The sequence below is a fragment of the Eufriesea mexicana genome, unplaced genomic scaffold (assembly GCF_001483705.2).
Source record: "Eufriesea mexicana isolate 0111107269 unplaced genomic scaffold, ASM148370v2 scaffold3062, whole genome shotgun sequence".
Taxonomy (NCBI): domain Eukaryota; kingdom Metazoa; phylum Arthropoda; class Insecta; order Hymenoptera; family Apidae; genus Eufriesea; species Eufriesea mexicana.
The window spans coordinates 576,612-601,421 of record NW_016911092.1 but is presented as its reverse complement, the minus strand read 5'-3'; the positions used below and the strand labels follow the sequence as shown (position 1 = coordinate 601,421).

At 41.0% G+C, this 24,810-nt stretch overlaps 1 protein-coding gene across 2 annotated transcripts in view; it reads left to right on the top strand.

Annotated features, from left to right (window-relative positions):
* The window catches only part of LOC108550836 (neuroligin-1), a 123,460-nt gene extending 103,455 nt beyond the window's left edge, over window positions 1-20,005 (top strand). For both annotated transcript variants that reach the window (XM_017904729.1, XM_017904730.1), the window contains 4 exons: window positions 5,555-5,811; window positions 7,241-7,387; window positions 10,268-10,689; window positions 17,804-20,005. In XM_017904729.1, coding sequence (XP_017760218.1) covers window positions 5,555-5,811; window positions 7,241-7,387; window positions 10,268-10,689; window positions 17,804-18,890 — 1,913 coding nt within the window. In that variant the 3' untranslated portion in view covers window positions 18,891-20,005. The remainder of the gene's footprint in view (window positions 1-5,554; window positions 5,812-7,240; window positions 7,388-10,267; window positions 10,690-17,803) is intronic.
* Window positions 20,006-24,810: the final 4,805 nt, after the last annotated feature.

Sequence of the window (24,810 nt, the reverse complement as noted above, 5' to 3'; positions counted from 1 at the left end):
ATATATATATATATGTACAATATTTATAAACATATGATAAATGATTCTATTCAAATACACGAGTTATCCTAATAATTCTTGATATCTCTTATGGTGCATCTCCGTGGCTTTCTCTTGTGCTACACTAATAAGGAGGCTTTTATTACCTATTCATTTTACTTTATATTATTATCATCTTCATCATCACCTATTTTATAATTTTGTACTTTCTTCGCTTCCTTTCTTGTATCTCTCAATGTATTTTTTATCCTTTTCTTCATTGCTCTGAAAATATAAATATAAGAGACAGTCAATAAAAATTACTACCTTCTATAACATAGTTATAATGTAAACAATAAACTAACTCTTTCTCTTTCTTTAGAACTTCTAATTCTTCTTGAGTTTTTACTTCGGCATCACTTTCCCTATCGCTACTGTGATCTTCCTTCCTTTTTTTATTTGCAAGTCCACATGGTTCAACAGCTGGTGGTGAGCTTAATTTTAGATCAGTTAAATGATCATGAGCTGATTTGCCCTTCCCAGTAAACTTTTTATTTAATATCACAGATTCTTCTTCATCTTCCTTTGCTTCTCCACCAAATGATAAAAGATTCAAATCTCTGTAACACAATTTTTCGTTGTAAAGAACAATACTATCAGGACTAAATTCTGCAAACATGTATGATTTTTACTTTACTGCTGCTGTTTTAGTTTTTTAACTGTTCTTTACTTCTTCACTTTCCTGTACTATTATCCTTGGTATAATATCAGAAAATGGATTGTTCAATATTATAGTTTTTATCAATCTTGGAGCATAAAGTGGCTTATCATTCTACAAAACAGTGGAAATATTATATTTATATGAATTCTTGACACATATTCTTGCAAACATTAAATTTACCTCATCTACAAGTACTTCTTCGAGTTTAAGCATACTATATATAGATTCTCCAGTAACTCTACCAAAGATTGTATGCTTATTCTGCAGATCAGGTGTAGAACCAAGAATAAGGAAGTATTGGGAACCATTGTCGTCTTTCCAGCATTAGGCATAGCAAGTAAATCTCGTCGACAAAAACGTAATCGTGTATGAAATTCGTCCTAAAACATATATATCCAATAATTATTTTTCAATAAAAAAGGAATTCATTTTATTTTTAAATATAGGCTTACTTTAAATGGTTCTCCATATATTTTACCAGCTTCTCCTGTACCTGAGGATTCACCACTTTGTGTTATGAATCCTTTGATAATTCCATGAAAGATAGTGTCACCCTAATAACCTTCCATACATAATTGTATGAAATTTCTACATGCCTTTGGAGTTTCTTTTGCCCATAATTCTAACTCAATGTCACCAACAGTTGCTTTCATTTCAACCTAGTTATAACAAATGTATTAGTTTGATTCATGTAAAATACTTTTAAAATCAAATTTATTAAAATTTATTATTTATTATTGTAATTCAAATTAGAAATTGTTTAATATATTAATATAGAAATTTGGAAAGTAAATATTGTATATCGGTCAAATTATTAAAAACAGATATACAATCCATTGAAATGATACTTATTACTTTACCCATAGAGGCTGGCTCTTGCATATAAATATTACTCATGTTTGTAAGTCTCCTCTAATAAAAGAAATCCTTCATCAATAATATTTCATATTAAATCCTTAGTCATTTATAAATCAGTCAACCAAATGGTTCTTTTCTGGAATAATCATTTGTGAGTAAGATATACCTTTTATCTTCTTTTAACGTTGACTTTACTGCCCCAATCAATTCCATGTGCCACATTATTCCGGCTGCTTTTACAGTTTCTATGTTCCTATATATATTTCTACACATTTTTGCCTTAATGCAACATTTACACTCTATATTCAATTTAACTTTACCTTTCATAATTATTACCACTTGTTCATTTTCCATTTCTTCAATGATCCTCATATTTCTATGTCGATGCCACAAATTTTTCTCTGTTGATACATATGCTGCCTCTTTCCTGTTTCTTGATTCCGCATAATATGTTTCCTCTTCTCACTCCTTTCATTCGAACTTAACACATTAGCGATAATCATTGACTGTGACCACTGATATTAATATTCATTTAGATCAGGAATACAACATACCTTTCAATCTCACTGTATTCTTCATATTTTGCTGCTATAAGAGGCCATCACCTATATTAATTGCCATCCTTTTTGCCTGCCTAAACCATCTCCATTTTCTGAATCTTTATTTGACCCTCAAACATTCTTATCTTGTATGTTATATGGTTAACCTACCTAGAATTTAATAGATATATCATACTTTACATATTTGTATTGCAGCTTCAATTTTTCTTCCCTATAAAGCATAACGCTTGGCATCCACGATGATGATATTCCATAAGTACAATATTTTTCTATTGTTGCACGTGCCTGTTTACTTCAACAGAATATCGTCTCCTAACAACCGGGCTCTGCTATCACTAATGAAAGATGGAAAAGCAATGCCTTATATCTTGTACTGTGTGTTTACAACTGAAGGTTATGTTTATACAAATACTTACATTCTTTTTGTGATGCAGGCACACCTGTATGGACACACCATGCTTCCGGCGTTTGTTTTCAATTTTTTCTCATTTCCCATGCACTTTCCTGTTCACTTGAAGAAAAATTAACAAATCGCTCAATTTCTGTGTTTAATTTATGAAATTTTATAATTGCGTTGTAAAGGCGTACCCTTGTATATTTATCGTCTGCCAGGTAAAGAAATGAATGCTGATTGTCTAATTAAAACCGCTGTTTCGGTTGGATTCATTAAAAAATGTAAAAAACTTTATGATTTGATTTATTTAAATAAATTAAAATATATTAGGTGCATATAACCATAATTAGTAAACTATTTGAGAAACTATTCTAAAATTATAGATGGTGCTGATCGCAGGCGGTAAAATTTGTATTCGAACTGGATACCACTTCTGGTTAGGCGCTAATAATACACCTTAATAAATCAATTTGGCAGCAGAAAATGAATAAATTTCCATGTTTTTATATTTAATTGGTGAACATTTATAGCTGCACAGCAAAGTTGGAATTATAGGCAACATTCTTACACAATGTTTAATTTAATAGTGCGCGATGTGTTTTGTATTTCCTGTAGTAAATGTGATTGCTATAGAGAAGCGTTTTTCTTGCATAATATTCTTATTATTTTGTAATAAATATATACTTGCATAAGAAAGGGTAAAAAATAAATTTTTTTATTAAGAAATTTTATTTACAATTGTTTATTTACTATGTCTTCATAGACGAAAAATGAATACGAAATAAAAAGAGATTAAAAAACTACGATTTATGAACAAGAATTGAACCTGGGTCCTCCAAGTATGGCAACTCTTGATCGTCATTATACGCTACAATTTATCTTGTAGTATATTGAAAATAAATACATAATTAACGGAGTAATGAAACTTTAATCGCAAATATTGCAAAAACTATTGAGTAGTTGCGGCTATAATGATATATTTTCTGAAACTGCAAGACGGTTTCTACAAACCTGCATAGTTTGACCTCGGATATTGAAGTAATAGTAATATTATTAATAGTGTATGGGTAGATTCAAGGTTCGGTGGACCGGGGGTCTGATGACATAGCATTTGGATATGTTCAAATTCATAACATTCTTATCCATATTAAGTATATGGTTAGGTCTGCTTACAACTTATATCTTACGAACTATTTATTTTTATCCTATATTCTAGATCGATTTTTATCTATAGCTAAACCTATCTCTTCGACATCCACCTCCGCTAAACACCTTATTGCATCATCGTCCAGCATCCTAAGCGTCTAAAAGCATGTCCCCCGACGATATCACGGATTAATATGTAACCAGCTGTATCCCGATATCTCCATTATCCGTCTATCTTAACGAACTAGCTGGAAATTGGATAGGATAGCGTTTGGAAAGCGGTCAGCGTGGCCGCGAAACCAGATATCACACTCAGCGTGATCACGACCGCGTGCGTTGTACGGAAACACGGCCACCTGCCGTTTCGATTCCGCACCGGCGTTCTCACCTTGATCCCTCTGGCGTACCACGTTTCGTGTTTCGTCGCGCCAAGTCGGAGGTGTCAGGATGATCGCGCGGATAGCGAAGTCGAGGGGACGTTCCACGGGGACGACGCCGGTGTCATCGCCGTCTTCGTTGTCGACGGCCACTAGAGACCTTAACAAGCTTCCTCGAGTGTAGCCTTCCTCGCGACGGAGAATAAGGGTAGCAGAGTCGCCAGGGGCGGGGGCGAACACGGGCGCGTTTCTAGATTGCACCTCCATTCCGCTAACGAACCCACCTCGCGTCGTCCTTAATGCCCTTCCACAATGCGTTTTACCCTCTCGTCGTCCCTCCACCACGAATTCGCCCCTAATGCCCCGGCGCTCTTGGCCGCGAGCGAGAACCCGCGCGAGATGACGAGTCCACGATTCTCGGGATGCTGGATGGGCGAACCGACTGGATGGGCGGTTCTTGGCTCGTTCGAGTTGCTGAATTTTATTTTACAACCTCTTTTTCCGCGTTTATTCGCCAGCGATTTAATAAAGAAAAAGCTTTTTTTTCGAAATGGGCGGTGAAAGCGACGACAAGCGATTCCACGAGTAAAAGTAAAGCGATAAGAAAGAATAACATTTTTTCGTTCGAGGCTTCGTTTTAGGAGAAAATTGAATTCGAAGATTAGGGTGCACGTGGTTCAATATGGCCGACGCAGCGTCTATGATTGAAATTTCGAACGCTGTTTTCTCGAAAATCAGACCTCGAATGGAAAAATTTTGTTGTTTATTTTCGATTTAGTTTTGGATGAAGAATAACCCTCGTTGTCCAATATTTTCAAGAAGAATATTGTTACGAGATTTTTATGTCTGCCCTGTATTCGGCTAACAAGAGCGAATCGTAATTTCCGGAAAAGAGTAATCCAGAATGTTCGGGCAAAATAGCAATCGGCTGTTTACTATAAAAAGGGGTGTCTTCCATCGAAATTCAGGGAGTAGAGTTGTCAACGTTCAATAGGGTTAAATTAATTCAACGACGTATTCGTTGGAAATCTTCGGCAATCTAGCGATCGAACTTGTAGAAGAAGAATTGTGAACGCGATTCGGAACAGTATATTAATCTATATATTGTAATCTATATATATCATAATATATTAACGTCCGATGGCGACACCCATCAATATTTGTACAATATACAAATATATTATACATTTAACAAATGACAGTTTCCAAAGAATGCAAATAGACCTGCTTCCAAAATGGCTATCTTTCAATGAAAAATGTCAACTATGTTGCTATCCTGTAAACATTAGCTACTGACCTTACTATCTTACATCTAGTACACGAAAAATGCGAAATAATTATTACCCAAAATTAATTTTACTCAAGTTTTATTTAAGACACGTTTTCTACTTATTCTCCGCGAATTGGTCGTGTCTTAAACTCAAAATTGTTCGTCATATCCTAAGCTGAGCTTGAAAAAAGAAGGAAAAAAGGACGAAGCTCGATATTCGTGGATAGTTATATGTCCTTTGTATCACAGAGCTGGTCGAGAGAGTGGTTTTACTCGGGGGTTCTGCCCTGTCACCCTGGGCTATACAGCGTGATCCGTTCATGGTGAAACGTCGCGTCGCCGAGCAGACCGGATGTTCCGATGACGTGGAGGCTGACGATATCGCACCGTGCCTTCGTTTGCGGAGCCTGGAAGAGCTTCTCGCTGTGCAGTTGGATCCGCCGAGATTCACTTCTGGATTTGCTCCCTTCGTCGATGGGGCGGTCATGCCTCCGCCGATCAATCAGGTACCAGACGTTCGTAAAACCTGTCCGTTTCTTCCATTTATACTCCTTCTTTCATTTTCCCCTTACCGACCAGCGATATATCACGATGCTCCTTTATGATATTGAGAAACATGATATTGTCGGAGCAACATCGCGCCATTCAACCTGAAATATTATTTTCTTCGTTTCACCATGAAGAATGTTACAGAGGTAATTTGGATTCGGAGATTGAAATATGGAAATCGATATTCATTCCTACCCTTTCGTCGGTTTACGTTGCCTCATATAAATTGCGACCAATTCTTTCATATATTATCACAAAATTTTATTTCGTTCGCGTCTCACGGTACCATTCCTCAATTTTAGTCGCCGAAGTGCGGGGAACGTAATTTTTGGAAGGTTTTAGGAATTTTAGGAATTTAGGAAGGAAAATATTCAGCAACTGGAGCAAAAAATAACGGAAGAAAGCCAGCTCGCGGAATAATCCGCGAGCTGACTTTTTTCCATTATTTTTCTCTTCAAGTTGCTGAATATTTTTTATATGCCACAGATCACGAGTGACCCCTTTTGTGAGCACCTCACCTACATCGGTTCGTTATATTCTCAAGAAATTTTACTTTTAATGTGAAAATCTTTTTAACTGCTATTACGAGTAAGTACCGATACGCGCGTCGTTGATGCCTGAACCTGAACACGGCACCTTAAGTAGAGTCATGACGCAACTGGGTTAATTGATTTTCTTACGACCCTTTATTCCATATATCGGTATATCTCTCTCGTCAAAGAGCCCACGTCGGAAGGGATTCAAAAATTCGTCACCCGCATTTCCAATTACACCCCTGGCGCGAAAATTATTCGAACTACCCGCAATCTCTGACGAGCCAAACGCAGAGGCGTCCTTAACGCCTAGCGATCGGGAAAAATTGGTGGAAATTGTGGAGCAGAGGGTAGGAGAATGCAGCGCAATGGCGTCGCGAGACATTTCGGCCGCGCGAAATAGTGGACGAGGCGACGGGTAAGCGATGAGTTTGCTAATTGAACCGACAACCGACTGACAGACGTCGAGCGATGGCAGCCGAGGTATTAACTTCCGGCCTCGCGTCGCGCCTCCTCCGTTAATCGACCGCTTCCTCTCCTCTCTGTCCTTTCTTCTCCTCTCCCCCTTTTTTTCATTTTCCCTTTCCCTTTTTGAAAATCGATCGCTGTATCGGCGAGCCGGATTGCTCGTCGGCGAACTTTTAATTAAAAGCCATAAAGTATACGGTGTAATTGCAATTACCCGGGGGACCCTGTGCAATCGGAAGTCGTCCTCGAAAATCGATAGTTGCCTCAACTTCCCTTTCGCGAGCAGTCGACTTAATTGCACGGAGAGTCCACCCTGGGGATCAATTCGTCACGGTTTCACGACTGCGTCCAACATGCCGCCCTTTTTTCTGTTCCCGTTCTCAAGAATTTCCAGCCCACCGCCTCGTCGTCGGGTCTGATGCCCCTGGTGCCGGGGCCAGGTACAGAGTTCGCCAATTTCGGCGATCGGGACCTGCTGCTCGGTTTGACGTCCGAGGAAGCCTGGGTGAACCTCACCGACGAGGATCTACAGGTAAGCCTGCGAGCGTAAATGGGTCGTGGGTGTCGGGTTTACTTATTCAACGGGGACACGGTGTCTTCGAATCCATTCGTAATAGCTTATTCGCTTTGACGGGGTCGGGTGTCGAGGTCGCCGGGTCGACCTCGCGTGTTTGAGGTTTCTTCGTCCCGGTCGAGGGTGCAACGCAGCTGGAATGGGGAATTTAGATGGTGGTATTTGAATAATTTTTTCGCGGGAAAAGAGAGCAGTCCTTTGGGATTGCTCGCAGATGTCGAGGATGCGTGGTGAATTTGACGATGGAAAGTGGCGGTTCGCGGGGCAGTTTTGGAATTGATCGTGTTTTAATATCGTTAGCGTTGTTATCATACACAGGGTGTGCTCGTGTTTTGGTTTAGAGGGTGAAAGGTAATGGAGATTGTGTTTTAATGGAATTATCGTAATGTATTATAGCTTGGCATGGAAATTGTTCGTGTAATCTCGGTTTCGATATTCTCGAATAATTTTTCTGCTTCGGTTATTATGCTTGTTATGTAATTATCGAGGAGAATGATCTTGTAATTTGATATGTATAAAAAAAGATGTATCTTTACGTTGCTCGGGGTAATACGAGCTTCTAGATTATTCGAAAGTTGGATTAATTAAGCAATAAGTGGATATGGATTTTTGGAAAAATTGTTAAAACGGAATCCTTTAATTGGTAAGAAGGTTTGGAAGATCGTTTCGTATTAAAATTATCACCAGTATTAATTATATCAATTATTACGATCCTATATTTTCGTCAATTAATCACATGTATTCTCCACTACCAATATCATCGCAAATATTAATTATTACAACGATTCCATATTTATATTTATTCCACGCATATATTTTCTGTTACTAACATTTTCATTAGTATCAATTATTACAACGATTCTAGATTTATATTTATCGAACATGCATATTCTCCAATTACCATTACCAATTATTATCCCATTTCCAAGTAATTCGATTAAAAAATTTAATTTCAGTTCGCTATTCAGCGAAATTCACGATCTGCGAACACACTTATCCTTTGAATTCTCTCGCAGACATAACCTCAAAAAACGAGAAAGAAAAATAGGGCCTTCCTCGATGGCCCCTATTGATCAACGCATTGTACCACAAAAATTGATGCACACCATCTTCCCTCGTTCCACGAGATCCCCGGCGGTGTTTCGCCGGGCCTCGAAATGGAATCTGCATTTTAACGAAGGACTTTAACGAAGGTGTCGTTGAAATCGGCTCTAAATTATTTTTAATCGTGGCAAAGGGGCTTTAACTCGACGCGAATGGGCCCGCGTCGCAGCCGGCACACCGTCGATAATTGACACGAACCCAATAAATTAGTAATTAGCGGGCGCGGACGATCGCAAAACGCTGCCACCGATTCGTGCCCGGACATTATCGACAATCCGACGGTCACGATCGGTGGACACTTTGCTAAACCGTATTTCCGCGGCTCCTTGACAATTTGATAACGATCGGCCGTGTCGCGGCGCGCCGTTCCGATTGTTCATTTGCATGCACGCGTGGCCGTAGCCCGGAATACGCGCGAAACGATACTAATTTGCGGCGGATGATCTTCAATTATGCCGTCTTGAATTTCAAATTGGCCCAACGTCGGAATGTCATCGAATTTCTAGGTGAAACTGGTGGTACGTCGTTACCGCGTTTTGGGCTTCGTTGAATGAATAATTGCTGATTGATTTGCGGTAGAGTTTCGAATTGCGGTTCTCTCTTTTATTCACTTTTTATTGTTCGATTTAACGTTCAACGGATCGTATGATCGTTGTTAAAGTGTTAATTAAAATTCGTGGTTTTGCGGGTTATCCGTTCTCGCGATTTTTCTATATGTGGTGGCATTATTCTCACCCTTGTCAATAAATGGATTCCTACCTGAAGGAGGTAGAGGACTTTCTCGCAAGTCCTCGATAAAATGCCTCTGCTTCCTGTATATTCAATTTCCAGGCTCTCCTAGGTATTTACTGTTTTATCGCCAATCCACCTATCGCGTGCCACGACTTTGTCAGAATTATGGCACGGATTATGGCTATGGATGCGTTCCTACACCACAGTTACAATTTCCAAATTTTCCAATAGTAACCCTGTCTAAGGCAGGATCTGCTAGGAAGTCTTATCGATGAATTCACTAGCAGGTCCAGGACGAAATGCATCCTTTCCTTTTCCTTTCGTTCCTTCTAGCACCAACGCGACATTGCGACGCAGCCTAAATCTACAAAGCCAACAAACGTACAGGGACCTTAGATAATATTGCCCCTGTGACATATTATAATGCATCACAAGATAGCTGACCAGTAGTCCCAAATCTTTGAAACAGCCCTACTGAATCACTCGAATTGCAACTATAAGATAGCCACCCCCAGGACCCATGATGCAACAATATTAATAATCCCTCTGCCACATTGAGGATGCCTGCGACAAGTTGACCACAGTCCCCCACACATATCTTCTCTCATTTCGTTTCTTTCCTTTTTAAGATTACTTTCCTACTTTCCTATTCGTCAAGCATGAGAATAGGCTCATAAAAATCGAATGATAAATACTAAGGGGATACAACTATTCGTGCACCATAAACCAATAATTCACTCTTTCAATCTACAAACAACGTACACTCTAATATACACCTAACTGTCCAATCATCCTGAAAGTCATCCACAAAATTGGAAACTATCACATTCCGTTTCATGCTCATTCACTCATCCTAACCCCTATTCCTCTGAATATCTCCCAAAAAAGCCATCCAACGATAAACTTGTCGAGCAAACGACGTCGAGGTCTCACCAGCAGGTGATCCCAACTGAAGAGACCCCTCTATTTGTCCTGTGAACCGTCCATTCGATATGATTGCAGAACGGTCTGAACGAGACCAGGAGGGATCGTATCTTGCGCACCTACGTGCGTAACACCTATCGCTACCACCTTCACGAGATCTACTCGACCCTCCGCAACGAGTACACGGACTGGGAGCGAGGCGAGCAGAGTCCATCGGCGATCTGCGAGGGCCTGTTGTCCCTGCTCGGCGACGGCCAGGTCGCCGCTCCTCTTCTTAGGCTAGCACTGCTGCACTCGGCTTCCGGTGGACGCGGCTACTTCCTGCACTTCCAGCTAGGTGACCGGCCGAGCCAGAGAGGCGAGGAGGTACCCTATCTCCTGGGTATACCTCTTCTTCGCGGAGACGCGTCTGCCTCTCTATCCCACGCCAACTACACTATAGCCGATGAGAACCTGTCCAAACTGCTGGTCCACTACTTGGCGAACTTCGTGAGACGCGGGTGAGTCTGCCACGTCTTTGTTCCCCTATCCCGTTTCCCTTGCGCTCGCTTTTTACCGGCACACACACTCGCGATTATGTCCCGGACACCGGAGTCCTGACCGAAGCTGCAAAGCTTCCGCTTCGTGATTGGATTTGCCGGGAAAGTAGCTGGGTACACCGGTCGTTCAGGCAGAGATATCGAGCGGCCGCGATCGCTGCTAGGGTTCTAGCCTTTCCGAGCATGTTACCGGGAATAATGGAAAATGTTTGCGTATCGGGTGTCTCGCGGGGAGCTGTCGCTTCCATCTTGGGTAGCCTGTGGTTCGAGGGTGTGTTCGAGGAACAAGCTTGGATCGTTTATCGTTGCGTTGCTGGGATATGGAGTTGGGTGAACAAGTGGTAGACTATGGGGAATGATCGGACCTGTTTTCTTTGTTAAGTAGGTCCTTGGGAAGCGTGAGAAATTAGGGTGCCTTTGGAACATTCGGTCTTGCACATGTGGGAATTGGGATTGGAAGAGCAATTTGGGGGTGGTTCTTTGGAGAATTATTAGGATTTTTCTTTATCGACTCGATTAATAGGGAATTCGAGGATGAGTTTGCGGTATTGGGTCTTGGGAATTAGTAAATACATAGTGAGACTGAAGGGTGATCTTTTGAAGAATGATCTGGCTTTTTCTTTATCAACTCGATTAATAGGGAACGAGAAGAATGGGGCTGAGTCTGTACCAGTGAATCTTGCGAATTAATAAACGAGCAATGGAGTCGAGGGGTGGTTTTTTGAAGAATGATCAGGATTTCTCTTCATTAGCTGGATTAATAGGAAATGAGGAGAACGAGACTGAGTTTGTACCAGTGGCTCCTGGGAATTAATAAACGAGTAATGGAATCGGGGGTGGTTTTTAGGTTTTTTCTTCATTACCTATATTGTTAGGAACTTTGAAAAATTAGGATGCATATTACTGTGATATACGCGATAATTTTTATGTGCTATTAAGAGAAAATACTCTGACCCACATAAAACATTTTCATTTCTCATAGCAGGGTAGTAAAAGGGTCAAGAAATTAATCTTGAGTAGAACTGGGTTGAAGACATACAAGCTGTGAAAACGAGGAAATTAGAGCAAGATTTTAATAACGCGATAAACAGTAATTTCGTGAAATTATATTTCAAAATTTTAATTAGCTTAATGCGAAATCTTCGTGGAGTAATAATTAAATCCTTGCGAATTTCTTCGTATTAAAACTCAATTAGCACTAGGGATGACTTAAGTACAAAATATGTTTTCGCGGTAAATTCTCCGAGATTTTCAATCTGTTCGCATTGTCGATCATTAAACCGTTTAATTAACCGTTTAATTAATTAAAAGTAAACCGTTCACTACGAGCATTCGGGGCGAAATTTTAATCAGGCTGGAACGTCTTTATCCCTTTTCCGGGCTGTTTATTATTTCATTTGTTCCCCGAGCAAACAACCGTAAAGCGAGATTCTTAAAAATGAACTGCAAAATTAAAATCGCGTCTGGTGGTGGAAGTCGTAAGGAAACGTTCCGAGGGCTTCATAAAGCGGTGCAATTATCGTTAAAAGAGATTGCTTTGATAAAGCTCGCAGATAAGTGCCCTGATTTTATTTGCCATTACACTTCGACTCTCGATAGATTTCGGTCAGCGTTTCACGGTTTTATCGCGATAATCCGGTAAAGGAACGTTGTTTAGAACGATCGATTTTTCAGTCTTGCCTGTCGAATCCAATTTTTACGCTGGCAAATCGTGAAAAACGTATTTAATTGGACTAACAGTCGAGATGATTAGTCTCTCAGGCCAGTGCACAAGGCAATTTCCATGCAAATACAATTTCACCCGGTTCGAGCATCAACGCGAGCCATTTGAACTTGGAATAAAATTTCTGTCCCGTTTAAAATCGTAAAATCAGAAGCTCCGCTCTTCACGTGTCAAGAGGTTTTGTCGAAGATTAAGGTTGCAAACATTCTCGAGGGAACACCGGCGAGAAACTGATGGATGGAACGTTGCGGCATTCGTCAAATAGGTCGGTGATTTTTTAGTCTGGTTACCGAGATTTATTATTATTATCGATAATCGAATAAGAGGAGCGAGAAATAATTGAAAGGATAGAGAGAGATATCGACGAAATAATTCATCGTGTCAGTTCAAGTCTAATGATACATAACGTGTACTCGGAGAAAATGTCTTTAGAAATATCGATACAAAATAATTCGATACATACTGACACGTATATTAAGAACAAGAAAATTAATTTCAACGTATGTTCATAATAATTGTTATTGCATAGCATATGTTAATATGTTGATATGTTGATATAATCATATATTCATATGTTGATAAGTTGATAAGCTGAAAAGTTGATAAGTCGATAAGTCGATATGTCGATATGTTAATATGTTAATATGTTAATATGTGAATATGTGAATATGTCAATATGTAAATATGTTAATGCGTGAACACGTGAACATGTTAATAAGTTAATATGTTAATGTGTGAACACGTGAACACGTTAATATGTTAATATGCTAATGTATGAACATGTGAATATATTAATATGTTAATGTGTTAATGTGTTAATATATTGATGTGTTAATGTGTTCACATGTTTATATGTCTATACGTTGACGTAGTGACGTGTGACATGTTGATATGTTGATATGTTGATATGTTAATATGTTAATGTGTTAATGTGTTAATATGATTATATGTTTATATGTTGATAAGTTGATAAGCTGATGAGTTGGTGAGTTGGTGAGTTGCTAAGTAAATAAGTTGATATGTCGATATGTCAATATGTCAAGATGTTAATATATAATGACATATTATATATGATATTATATATGATATATAACATAATACATAACATAATATAACACAATATACGTTATACATTTAATATATAATATTACATATCATGGATACACAATACTTTCATTTCACGAGGGTTATTATACATACATAATACGAAGAAAGCAATTCATTTTCATCCCTCTGCAGAATTTAACAATTCAGAATTCCCCTGAAAAAGACATAATTGCCAAAAGCGTTTCAGTCAAGTTCCTCGGAGAAAGTTAAATCATTTCGGTTAGAATAATTACTGCTCGTTGCTGTGCAAAATTTCATTATTACTTTCCTCTGTTGGCGATTTAACGAGCGCTACCCTACGCCAGGAACAAAAAGGCAGAACTCGAAACGAACTGCAATTACAACTCATCGCTCGTCGCTTAATTTTACGATCAAAAAATAAAATAAGAAGAAACGAAAAGGGAAAAGAGAGGGAAGGACTAATAAAAGAAGAGGGAGAAAAAATTGGTAAACTCGTTTGGCGAAGTTGCTGGCAATATTTTCACGCACGAAGGGACGAGCGAAACTGAAGGCTGGTAAAAAGAAAGTTTCCACTCTCGAACTTCCGCCCCAAGAACGCTTCTTCTACTCGCCCCGACTCCAGGGAGGAATTAAAACCGTCTCGATATCGCGGCTCGATACTTCCATCGTGCACTCCCATAGGTATCGCCGCCAAAATATCAACGTCTTAATTAACATCGTTGCGCCCGTTCCCTATCGCGAAACTTCAACCAGCACGTTCGCGTGCAACTTTTCGGATTACCAACGTCCGAGCAGGTTCCCCGATCGCGAGGACGTGGCTATCGGTCGGCCAACGGGCTGACCGTTCCCGCTAATTCCGCTGATTTAAAGTCGGCGAACTTAGGCGAAACGACGACGGTGAGTTCGCCTCGGTGAAAACGACGACGACGACGGCGACAAAGAGGATGACGTAGAATCGGGGTGGACCGTGAGAAATTCGGATAAGGGAGGAAATGGGGACGAGGTGGAAGTTCCAAACTTGCAATTACGATGACGCGAAGGCTAGTTTCTTGTTACGTGCCGGCGGGTTTCACGAATTGAATATTAGCCGAAGTTAGGCGTGCCTGGAGTCAGAGTAATGATCATTGGGTTAGAGCGTACAATTTGACACCGGTACGACGCGTATCCGACTTTCCGTGGATAATTTGTCGCGAGAATTGGACTCGAATGCTATGGAATGTCAGTTGACTTGGTATTAATCCAGGATCTTATAGTTGAGGAGCTGGATGTTTAATTTTATTACGTTTAATAGGAAACAGAACTAAGGATGAATTTTGTTCATCCTTGTAAAGTCTATATCTTTTGATATACAATTTTTGGTAAACGATTGAAATTTTTCTGCTTATTTATTATTATTTATAATGCTATTTTCTTGTTTATGACATTGAGAGTTTTTCGATTTAATATAATGGATAGATAGTTGATAATCGTAGAATAATTTAGAAATATAGTTTATATAATTTTTGTGTCTTCTCAAAGATAATTAACACTAGGACTATAAAACAAGTCAAAGTTGCAGACTTACTGTTCTAATAATTATTAAAAATGATTTTCATTAAAATGGAAATATCAAGATACCTATTTATCTATTTTTATCTAGTACTTTTATTATTATTATTCGCATATAGAATACTATATCAAATATTATCTTTCTTTGCATTCAAAAAATTTTTCTATTCGATCGACCAACGACTCCAACACGCCTTTATAATAAAAAATATTTGAAAACTAAAAATTTCGGATCAAGAAAAGGAATTACAAATATCTATAAACTTATTTACATCTTATTATCCCCCAACGAAAATAAAATCAAATAACAAATTGCAGATTATTAATATCCTATCAGTGGCACCGATATAGTACATAGGGATATTATAAAGCGCGTGTGATTTATCCAGGAACATGTAAATATCTCAAAATATAGATGACGTAGAATACACTATATTAAGGTACATATATTTATACTACATCCGCGTACACATTAAAAATATACAATTGTGGAGGAATTGGTTGATGGTATTTATCTATTTAATAATAAATTAACAGCGATAGAGTATGCAAGTAACGATAAAGATAATTATTACACTTCTGCAGCAACTCTCCTATTACAACTCACAACTAGCAACAACTAACAACTCTGACAACTAACTTCGAAAAATCTCTGACAACTCAGAATCTTGTTGGGTCCTTGTCCTTTTATATTCTTCTTTCACCATGCACACCATGCACGCATTTTCCAATGCCTTTCCTAACATGACCAAATATGGTCGTGCTAAGGGCCTAAGGCATCGTCCAGGGTCTTTTTGACTGACCTGGCTATCGAACCCTCGGTGACTTTCGCAAAGCTACGTGCACATGCAGTGGACACTTGCGATACCATACCATACTATACTCAGGTACACGGTAAAAACTTGATAATTCACATAATTCAAAATCACTTCACGATATCTATCTCCACGCTTCAAGAAAACTTGCCAAAATCCCAAATAATTATTTCAATTCGATCTCTCGAACTTCCCCCTTACTCCATCCCCCCGCCCCTAGTATATCAGTTGGCTCGTATCTATTCCAATTTCGATGCAACAGGATTGTCGTCTCCTAACGTACGCTCGACGGGTCGTGGGCTTTTTGACTTCCATAAGCGACTACGTGCCAGTCGTTTTTCACGAACGGAAAATCCAGGCTGCGTGTGGAGATAGAAAACGCATAATGCGATTGCGTTCGTATCCGCGCGATATCACGGGAACACCTGCCGGGCTAAGAGAAAGCCAGTCGTCCGGCGAACTCAATTTCGAAACGCAATTTCCGTTTGAGTTTCTCGGTCTTCGTCGGCTATACAAATCGAACAATGAAACCGGGTATCGGTTCCTGTGAAATAATTAAAGCAGCAGGCAATTCCTCCGGGGATTTTATTTTGGACGTAGTCTTTCAGACGAAGTAGGTTGCCTCTTAGCGTGTTCCAGCTCCAGATGACTTCATAACGAGTCAAAGAGTGCAGGATGCGTGATTAGAATGCGAATAGAAATTGGGAAATTTAGCTTCGAGTATTTATCGCAAACGGAATTGGGTCCGGTTGGGGCTGGAATAAACACGAGGAGTCGTAATCAGGATTTTACAGATGCAGCGTGTTTTTATGCAGCTGGAAATTGGAAATGTAATTGGGTTGCAGGTTATCGCGCTATGGGGATGTCGACCTATTTTCGTTGACCTAAGTTGTTAAAGTTAAATAATTTGGGAATTTCTTAATTAGAGATTCATTAATTGCGACTCGCTAATTTAATCGAGGATTCGTTCAGCCAAGGTTCCCCATTACGTCGAATAATTTTGTATGAGAGACTATGGAATTTGTTTCAGTAAGCGTTCTGGTCGAAAGTAGGGTGGAATTATGGTCGAAGACAGTTTTACGCGCGATGTTTTAAAATTCGCTCGAGTTTCCAGTGGCCTACGAGACGTTTCTGCATTTCCGGTTATGAGAGACGCGCTGTATATTTTATCGATATTATATCGTGTCTATCCACTTACATGGTTCCAGTATATTATCGCATTATCATATATGAAATAACTGTAATATTAAAGATCGTTGCAACGTTAGTGGCTTTTCGCTTTAGCCATGAAAAGACACAGTATAGTGTTAGGGGCCTTCAGCTCTAGTCGTAAAAAACGTAGTACTGCTTCAGTGACCATTAAGGTATTAACCTACTGCTCTTACCTTAGTTTAGTTTCTTTTGATATCGGTATTATTTCGCACGGTATTCTATACATGATGTAATTTACGCGATAAGAAAAATGAAATAAGGAAATATCGTAGAAACACACCTATTTTCTGTCACGGAAGTTTACTAAATCCAAGACTCGAGAGGTACCCGATTGCAGCCATTTATACGAGCAATTTCCTCGAGTCTGGTGTAGGAACCTAACTCGAAGCATTACTTCCACGAGAAGGAGTAATTGAAAACGTGACAGGAATGTTAGAAAAAGCATCGACATTTACCCAAAATCCCACGATGTCCTGATCACCTTCGTCTCCTTCGATATAGATATTGAAACGTTTTAAATGTCCCTGGAAATAAGCCGATGGAATAAAACTGTCGAGCAGCCCACGAACATCCCGTATCATCCCCCGATTCCTGCCAGCAGCCATCCCATTCCAGCTCCCCGGAACCGATCACGGTCCACAGCACAATTTCCATCCGTAGTAGACCGTTTGATCGAGACTCGTGTGTTGGTGCACACGGGATGTTTCAGGGACCCGAACGGCGTCAACCCGCTGAAATCGGGATCCGACGGGCTTCCGACCAGCCCGCCGTTCTGGGATTCGTACGATTCAATAAATCAGCTGTACCTAGAGGCCGGTCGTAGCACGGAAATGCGGTCGCATTACAGGGGCCACAAGATGTCCCTGTGGCTGAATCTGTTGCCGCAGCTGCATCGACCTGGCTACGAAATCAGCATGCGTCACCATCACCTGGCCGAGAGTTCTAGCCTCTATGAAGGCGCGGTGCGTCCACAGACTATGGCGCTTCCGTTGCCGGCGCCGCCGCTTCCGGTGCCCTCTCCCACCGAGCCATCCTCGATCTCCAGCGCGATATCGACCACCGAGTGCACGCCGAACGCCACGCTCGCCACCACCGTCGCGACCACTAGTAGGACCATGCAGCACCCCAACCTGGGCCCGGGACCTAACAATCTTCTCAGAAAGCTAGCCTCTAGCCACTACCAGAGCTACACCACGGCTCTGACAGTCACCATAGCCGTCGGGGTGTTCTTGCTACTGCTCAACATCCTCATCTTCGCCGGCATCTATCATCAGAGGGACAGGAACTCGTCGGGCTCGTCCGGAGGTCTGTCTTCGGCTTTCGGGGACAAGAAGAAGGAAGAGTTGCTGGAAGCGGGCTGCTCGGGTATCGAGGTATCCTCTGGCAAGCAGAGGCTGTCTTCCTTAAACCTGATGGACTCCCCGTCCTCGAGTCCACCGCCTCACAAGGCGAAACTCGCTCAGGAGCTGGAGTTGCAGCTGCAAGAGTTCCAGTGCTCACCGCCACCCGGCGGTGGCAAGAGAGTACTAGAGCCACCATTGTACACCAGGAGTCCCTGCGTCCAGAGGACACGCACTCCGTCGCCTTGCGTGGACGCGACCACTGCCAGGATGGACGACGACGACGACGGGGATAGCAGTAGCGACGACAACGACGACGAGAACCTCCCGGAACCCCCGCCGCCTCCGAAGGCTCCAGCGCCCAACGTGAACCTGTCCTGCCCAGGAATCCTCAGGCAACCCGGCACACCCGGTAGCGCCAAGAAACGTGTTCAGATCCAAGAGATTTCCGTGTGACGAGTATCTTCTTCCGTATAAAATCTGCTCGTCGGTCCTTGGGATCATTCGTCAACCTGTCCAGCGATCCTCGATCGTTGCTGCCGCTGGCGGTAGCCGATGAACTTCAGACAGGTCAAATTCCAGCGATTAGAGTTCAAAATCGGAGAAGCTAGATGCCAACCGCCAGGTCAAGCTGAGGATTGGAAGTTCCTCGAGAAACCTCCAAGTTCCTACTCTGCGTGGATCTTGGGATGGATGCGTTCGAGGAACATCGAACGCGAGCCAATCGTTGGGAGTCTAACTAGTTCATTCTGTTATTCTGTCGCTTCGAGGAGTAAGCCTGTATGTTAAGGCGTTTAGCATCTGTCTCGGAAGAAACGATCAGCGGGTTAACGAAGACGCATAAGACAGAAAATAAGAGCACAAATCGATGGCCTTAAGGGGAGGTTTATAACGGTGGCAGTCATCGGAGTCTGTCCCGTGGGAACAATTGTTCTCGTGGGACTGGACGAAGATGTTTTCCAGTATTTCTTACGACTCGAATGGGAAACGAAGCAGGAGAAAAATTGGAGCAGCAGATCTGCCGTTGGAGAAGACTCACTAGCCAGCGATTCTATTGATCGTTGATCGCGTGAAGATATTTCGTACGTTCGAATTTACCGTAGATCCATCGAGCTAAATATTAAACGATCCTTAGCCGGCTCGCTCGAGTCCTCTCGAGGCGAGAGCGAGGTATCGGGCCGAAGGTTCACCTTATCGAGCACATAACGATACCCTTGTTTAAAGGGGGAGAGAGAAACAAAGGACGCAGGATTTTTTTAGAGACCTCGGCGAGAAGCATCGACTCTTTATCTTCCTTCTTCAGCAGTTGTATGGGGTGGACGGCGAAGGGCCATAGAGGGAAAATAAAAATAGGGGACGTCTCTCTCGGGAGAGAGAATGAGAGGAAGAGAGAGAGAGGAAGAGGGGGGAGCGAGAGTCGTGGAGTAGCGGTCGAATCGTGGCCGGAGGTCGTCGCGACGCTCGACGCCGTGAAACGAGGGGATTGATATAATCTCAGGAACCCAAAAGACAAGGCGCGCGCCGAGGAAGCCAGGCAGGATGCCTCGGGCTTCCTTTATCCGGATTTGTCGGAGCACTAAGTGGAATTATTCGAGGAATTGGAAGGTCTGACCTCGACTTTTCGGATCTCGTGACTTTTCGGTCGTGAGCAAGAAGTCGTACGCGAGGAACTGGACCTGATCAAACGAAACTCTGCAGGTTGAGCACAGAGGGAGCCTGCTAGCTAATGAATTGGTGAATCTGGAGTTCTCGTCAGTGTAATCGCGTGTGTTCTTAGTTACGTGCGCGAACGAGAGGTGAGAGAAAGGGAGAGAGCGAGAATGAGTGAGAGGAAGAGCGAGAGGAAGAATCGAGGTATGAGTGTTGGGATGAGAGAATGACGGTGAGACGAAGAATGATTGGTGAACAGTGAAAAATATAAATTGTAAATTATACTCGATGCGAGGATATGATTGGAGTGTGGAAGAAGCGTCCGGATCCATCCTGAGTCTATTATTTCGTTTCTTCTTCGAGGGTGCTTACAAGGACGGTTCCTGTCGAGTTTGGGGGTTCACTGGGTGAGTTTTATCCTTTTTCTTCATTTCATATCTAATTCCTTATTTTCTACATACTACCATGAATATTTTAAATTTTTCATAGCAAAATTCCGGTCTTTCCGGCTAATTGTATTTTTCTTTCTAACAGAGAAAAGAGTATGAATAATATTCGAGGTCCGTGAAAGGTCTTCCCGTTGATCCGGGTTAATTTGGTTTATTCAACAAGAACGCGTGTCTCGTGCCGATATCTATTACCAACCAAGGTTTAATTTATGTACCAGACAATTTAGAAACTGTCTGAGTATTTTTTAACGGAATTACCCGTCGACGTTAATTTGAACGCAAACCCGTAAGAGCTTTCACGTGAAAATTAAATAACGGAATTAGTTGTTGTAGGTAAATGGAGTTTCCAATCGGTAATTTTGAGAACGTCACGTTCTTGTTTCGAGTGTGTACCGTTCCCGTTGACAAATGCCGGTGTTTACGAGCACCGTTCCTCACTGTTCCCCGGTCTCTCGAACAATTAGCCTTGATTACGTTTCGCTGAATGCTGGAACGAAGTTAGACGCTTGTCAGGTTGATAACAAAAACGCCCAGCATCCTGACCTACATAAGGGTGATTTACTTTGAAGTGGGTTACCTTTGTCGGAATAGACGAGAGTGAAAAAATAACGCGACAAATTTTTAATCGAACAGTCGTAGCGATCGGAACACAAATTTCTCGATATTCGACGTTGAAGTAACGGACAATATACAAAATTCACCTAGTCGAGTAAAAGAGCAACTTCGAATACGCGACGCGAAAACCTTTATTCGGTAGGAAGTAGTAATAGGCAGCGATGGTCAGACGCGAAGCTAGTGATACGACAAAGCTTTAAATATCGCAATAGAGGTGAGATTTTTATTTTCATAAGGAATTCTGTATATCTTTGCGTCGATTTTAGAATACTTTTCATTGTGTTTAAGGAACTTAAATATATTTTTTATGGTAAATTTTTTCAACTAAAATTAGAAGTCCGCGAGAGTAAGGAGTTTAAAGTTAAAACGAGGTTTTGATAATTTTTACGAAACGATACGAATAATCGATAAGAGATAGGAAACAGTATGAATTATAACTTTATTAAAATATTTAAATATAGCTTCAGCCGTGCTTGATTAGTTTCTATCGCGTGTATAAATTTTTAACTCCGTAGGAAGGACGCTTTTAAATTATTTTCTTTTTCACCGTACATTTTAATCTTAATTTGTAAAAATCGTTCCAATTGTTAGAATCGGAACGTCGATGTCTAGAATTTATTCGAAATTATCGTGCCTCGTCCATTGTTATTCCTTTTTTGAAAACTCGAGCATGTAACCAATACGTTTCTCTTTAAAACTTCCTCCAAAGGAAGCAAAAGCTGTTTCTTCATCTATTCGCTGTTCTATCGTCGGGATATTTCTAAATTATATGCAACTTTTACCCTATCCACGTTACAATAACATTGAACCATTTCATTCTAAATATTCCACATATCCCTTTCTAAAAACATTATTAATATTTACTCATCCTAAATTATTATTATATTTAAGTTATTATTATTACTATATTTCCTTGCACCCCCCAAAAATATGCTTTTTACCCCAGCCAAATTGTCTTTAAGATTTCCTTCTTAAAGCCACTATTTTTCTATCGATTCGCTATCCTATTCGTTAAAATATTTTACATTTCGCCATTATATTTACGTACTTGTAATATTATATTTTAAATTCTAATTTATAATATTATATTTAAAATTAATAATAAATTGCGATATCCCATTCTCCACTTCCTCCTCCACTTCCAAAACCATATAATCTCTACCCTACCCAACCTAGAACAAGACCAATAAGCTCCCGCTTGAAAACCACCCCTCTGAATCTACGAATCTGCTTTCTATTCACCATTCCATCAACGCACCTATCTCCGCGAGCCTTTCTAATACTTTCCCTTCGATATCCTCTCAAGACTCCCCATTCTCCGTTTTCTTTCTTCGCAACGTATATATCGGGGGTGGAGGCAGTTGCAGCCGGGAAACGCGGAAGTAACGATCGATACCGGAAACGAGAGGCAGCCGAGTCGCGATAATAAAGGAGAAACGAGTCGTTGTAAGCATCCGTGCGAGTTTGAAGCGTAACGAAAGGGCGGGACGAGGAGAGGGTGAAAAGAAAAGGGAGGTAACAAGGAGAAAAGCCGCGCGAGGGGCCAGACGTAAGTAAAACCTAACTATTAATTTAGTTTAGTCGGGAAAGGGGAAGAAAATTCGCGCGTGTAGCGGCCGGAAGTGCTCGTGGATTTCTTCGGGACGATCTTCCGGGGCCGCGACTTGGCTCGAATTTCGAATGAGAGAAAGAGAGTGAGGGAGAGAAGTGACGGGTGAAAGAGACATTTCGCGTGTTTGCTTGTTTGAGTGTGAGGCTGGGAGAACGAGGAGAGAAAGATGTTCGAAAGTCCTGTCGTTGAGAACGCGTGGATTCATCGATGGATCCTCGATTCCGTTGGATGGAAGAAGCTTCCTTTGTCGGATTGATCGCTCCGCGAGATGGACACGGAGCGTTTGTCTGCTGGTTTTCTCTTGGTCCGGGATCGTCGATGAATCAACGGGCGAAACAGCGACGTCTTCAGCGTCATTTACATACAGAATTAAACGGAGCCAGACACAGACACAATTGTACACGCACACATACACGAATACGAAGACACGTGCAATACACAGGCACACGTACACGATTATCAATGTTTGGGATGTTGAAATTTGTTTAAATAAATACTTAAAGCATTTAAAGAGTAAGCTTTGGTACTTCGATTCGGATTCATCCGTGTGATTATCCTTCCTGCAGCGTTATTCTAGGTTTTCAGAGTATTTTCATAGTATTTTCATAGTATTTTCGGCCTCTTCCACCGTAATTTTACGTTCAATGCGAATGATTAAACGGAGACGGTTCGTCTTTTATTTAGCAGATTTAATTTATCGATTTATCGATTTGGATAATTTTACATGGTTTTTATACTTAATTATAGACTCGTACTGATCGTTTGTTTCAACTCTTCCAACGCAGCAATTATGGCCACGTCACATTGTTTATTCCTGGTCAGAATAGGTAAGTGCTAACTTTATTTTATACCATCACACGCGATCATTGTTGTCTTGCGTGAAGGTTGAATATTTACCTTCGACGAAGTTGAGCGTTATTTTTATAAATGGCGGGAAACGGTAATTTCGCTGAAATTAATAGGTAGTATTATTAGTACTAGTTCCGAGGGAATCCGAGCATATACGAGTAAACAAAAAGTTCCCCATTTGTGTGGGGAATTTTTTAAAATTATAGTATCAAAGTGTTCGATCGATGCTTAATTCCTTATATTTAAAGCAAATTTCTGCTTTCCGTGCTGTGGATTTAATCGATTTAGTAAATAAGTGATCCAATTATTGGAATATTAAATTCGTACCTTTGCAATGTTAAATTACTTAAAAATAGGATACTTAAAAATACCTAAAAATAGTATGTATAGATCTCTTTTTCACAATCGTCTTGAATTGAAAGATAAAGGAAAAAATAATCTAACCAGTGTAGATCTTTCTTCGCATCTAAATATAACATAAAACGAAACAATTGCACGTTCTAATCGAGTAACGAAAATTCAACGAGTGATTTCTAAACGAACCTAACGAACCAATACGAAGCAATATGAAGGACAAGTCAGTCGGATAACATAAAATCCAAAAGAAACGGTAGCTGAAAAGCCACTTGGAGTAATCATCCTTCATTTCTCTCCACGAATTAACTTGCCTCGATCCCTGGCCATTTTCAAACCGGTTGAATTCCAGCGCACAGAGAAACGGAGGAAATGAGAAAGATCGGGGCGGGAAAAACGAGAACAAACGGTAACTCCGAAAATAAATTCCAAGAGTCGGACTCCTTAGAGCTCAAACAAGCTGTAAGAAGCGGCAGAGAGAAGAGATAACAAACGGAATTCAAGGAGAGACAGGTCGAGAAATACCGTGCATCTCGCGTGAAAGGTGCGCGAAACATGGCAGAGAGAAGACACTTCCTTCTTCTTCTTCCTCTTCTTCTTCGTCTCTTATTCCTCTTCTCTCCTGAGGCGGTTCCGCGCGATATGCCGGCTTCGTTTCGATCACGGTGAAGCAGGCCATTCCTCCTCGAGGATCCGCCACCGTCGGCGATGCCAGCTGCCGTGAAAACCACGGAGACACTCGATGTTTTAGGGTAATGGAAATTCCGGTCCCCTCGCGGCTCCTCGAGAACGAGCAATCTCGAGGATCGTTTCTGGCTCAGCTATATACCGCACCTTCTTGCCCTGC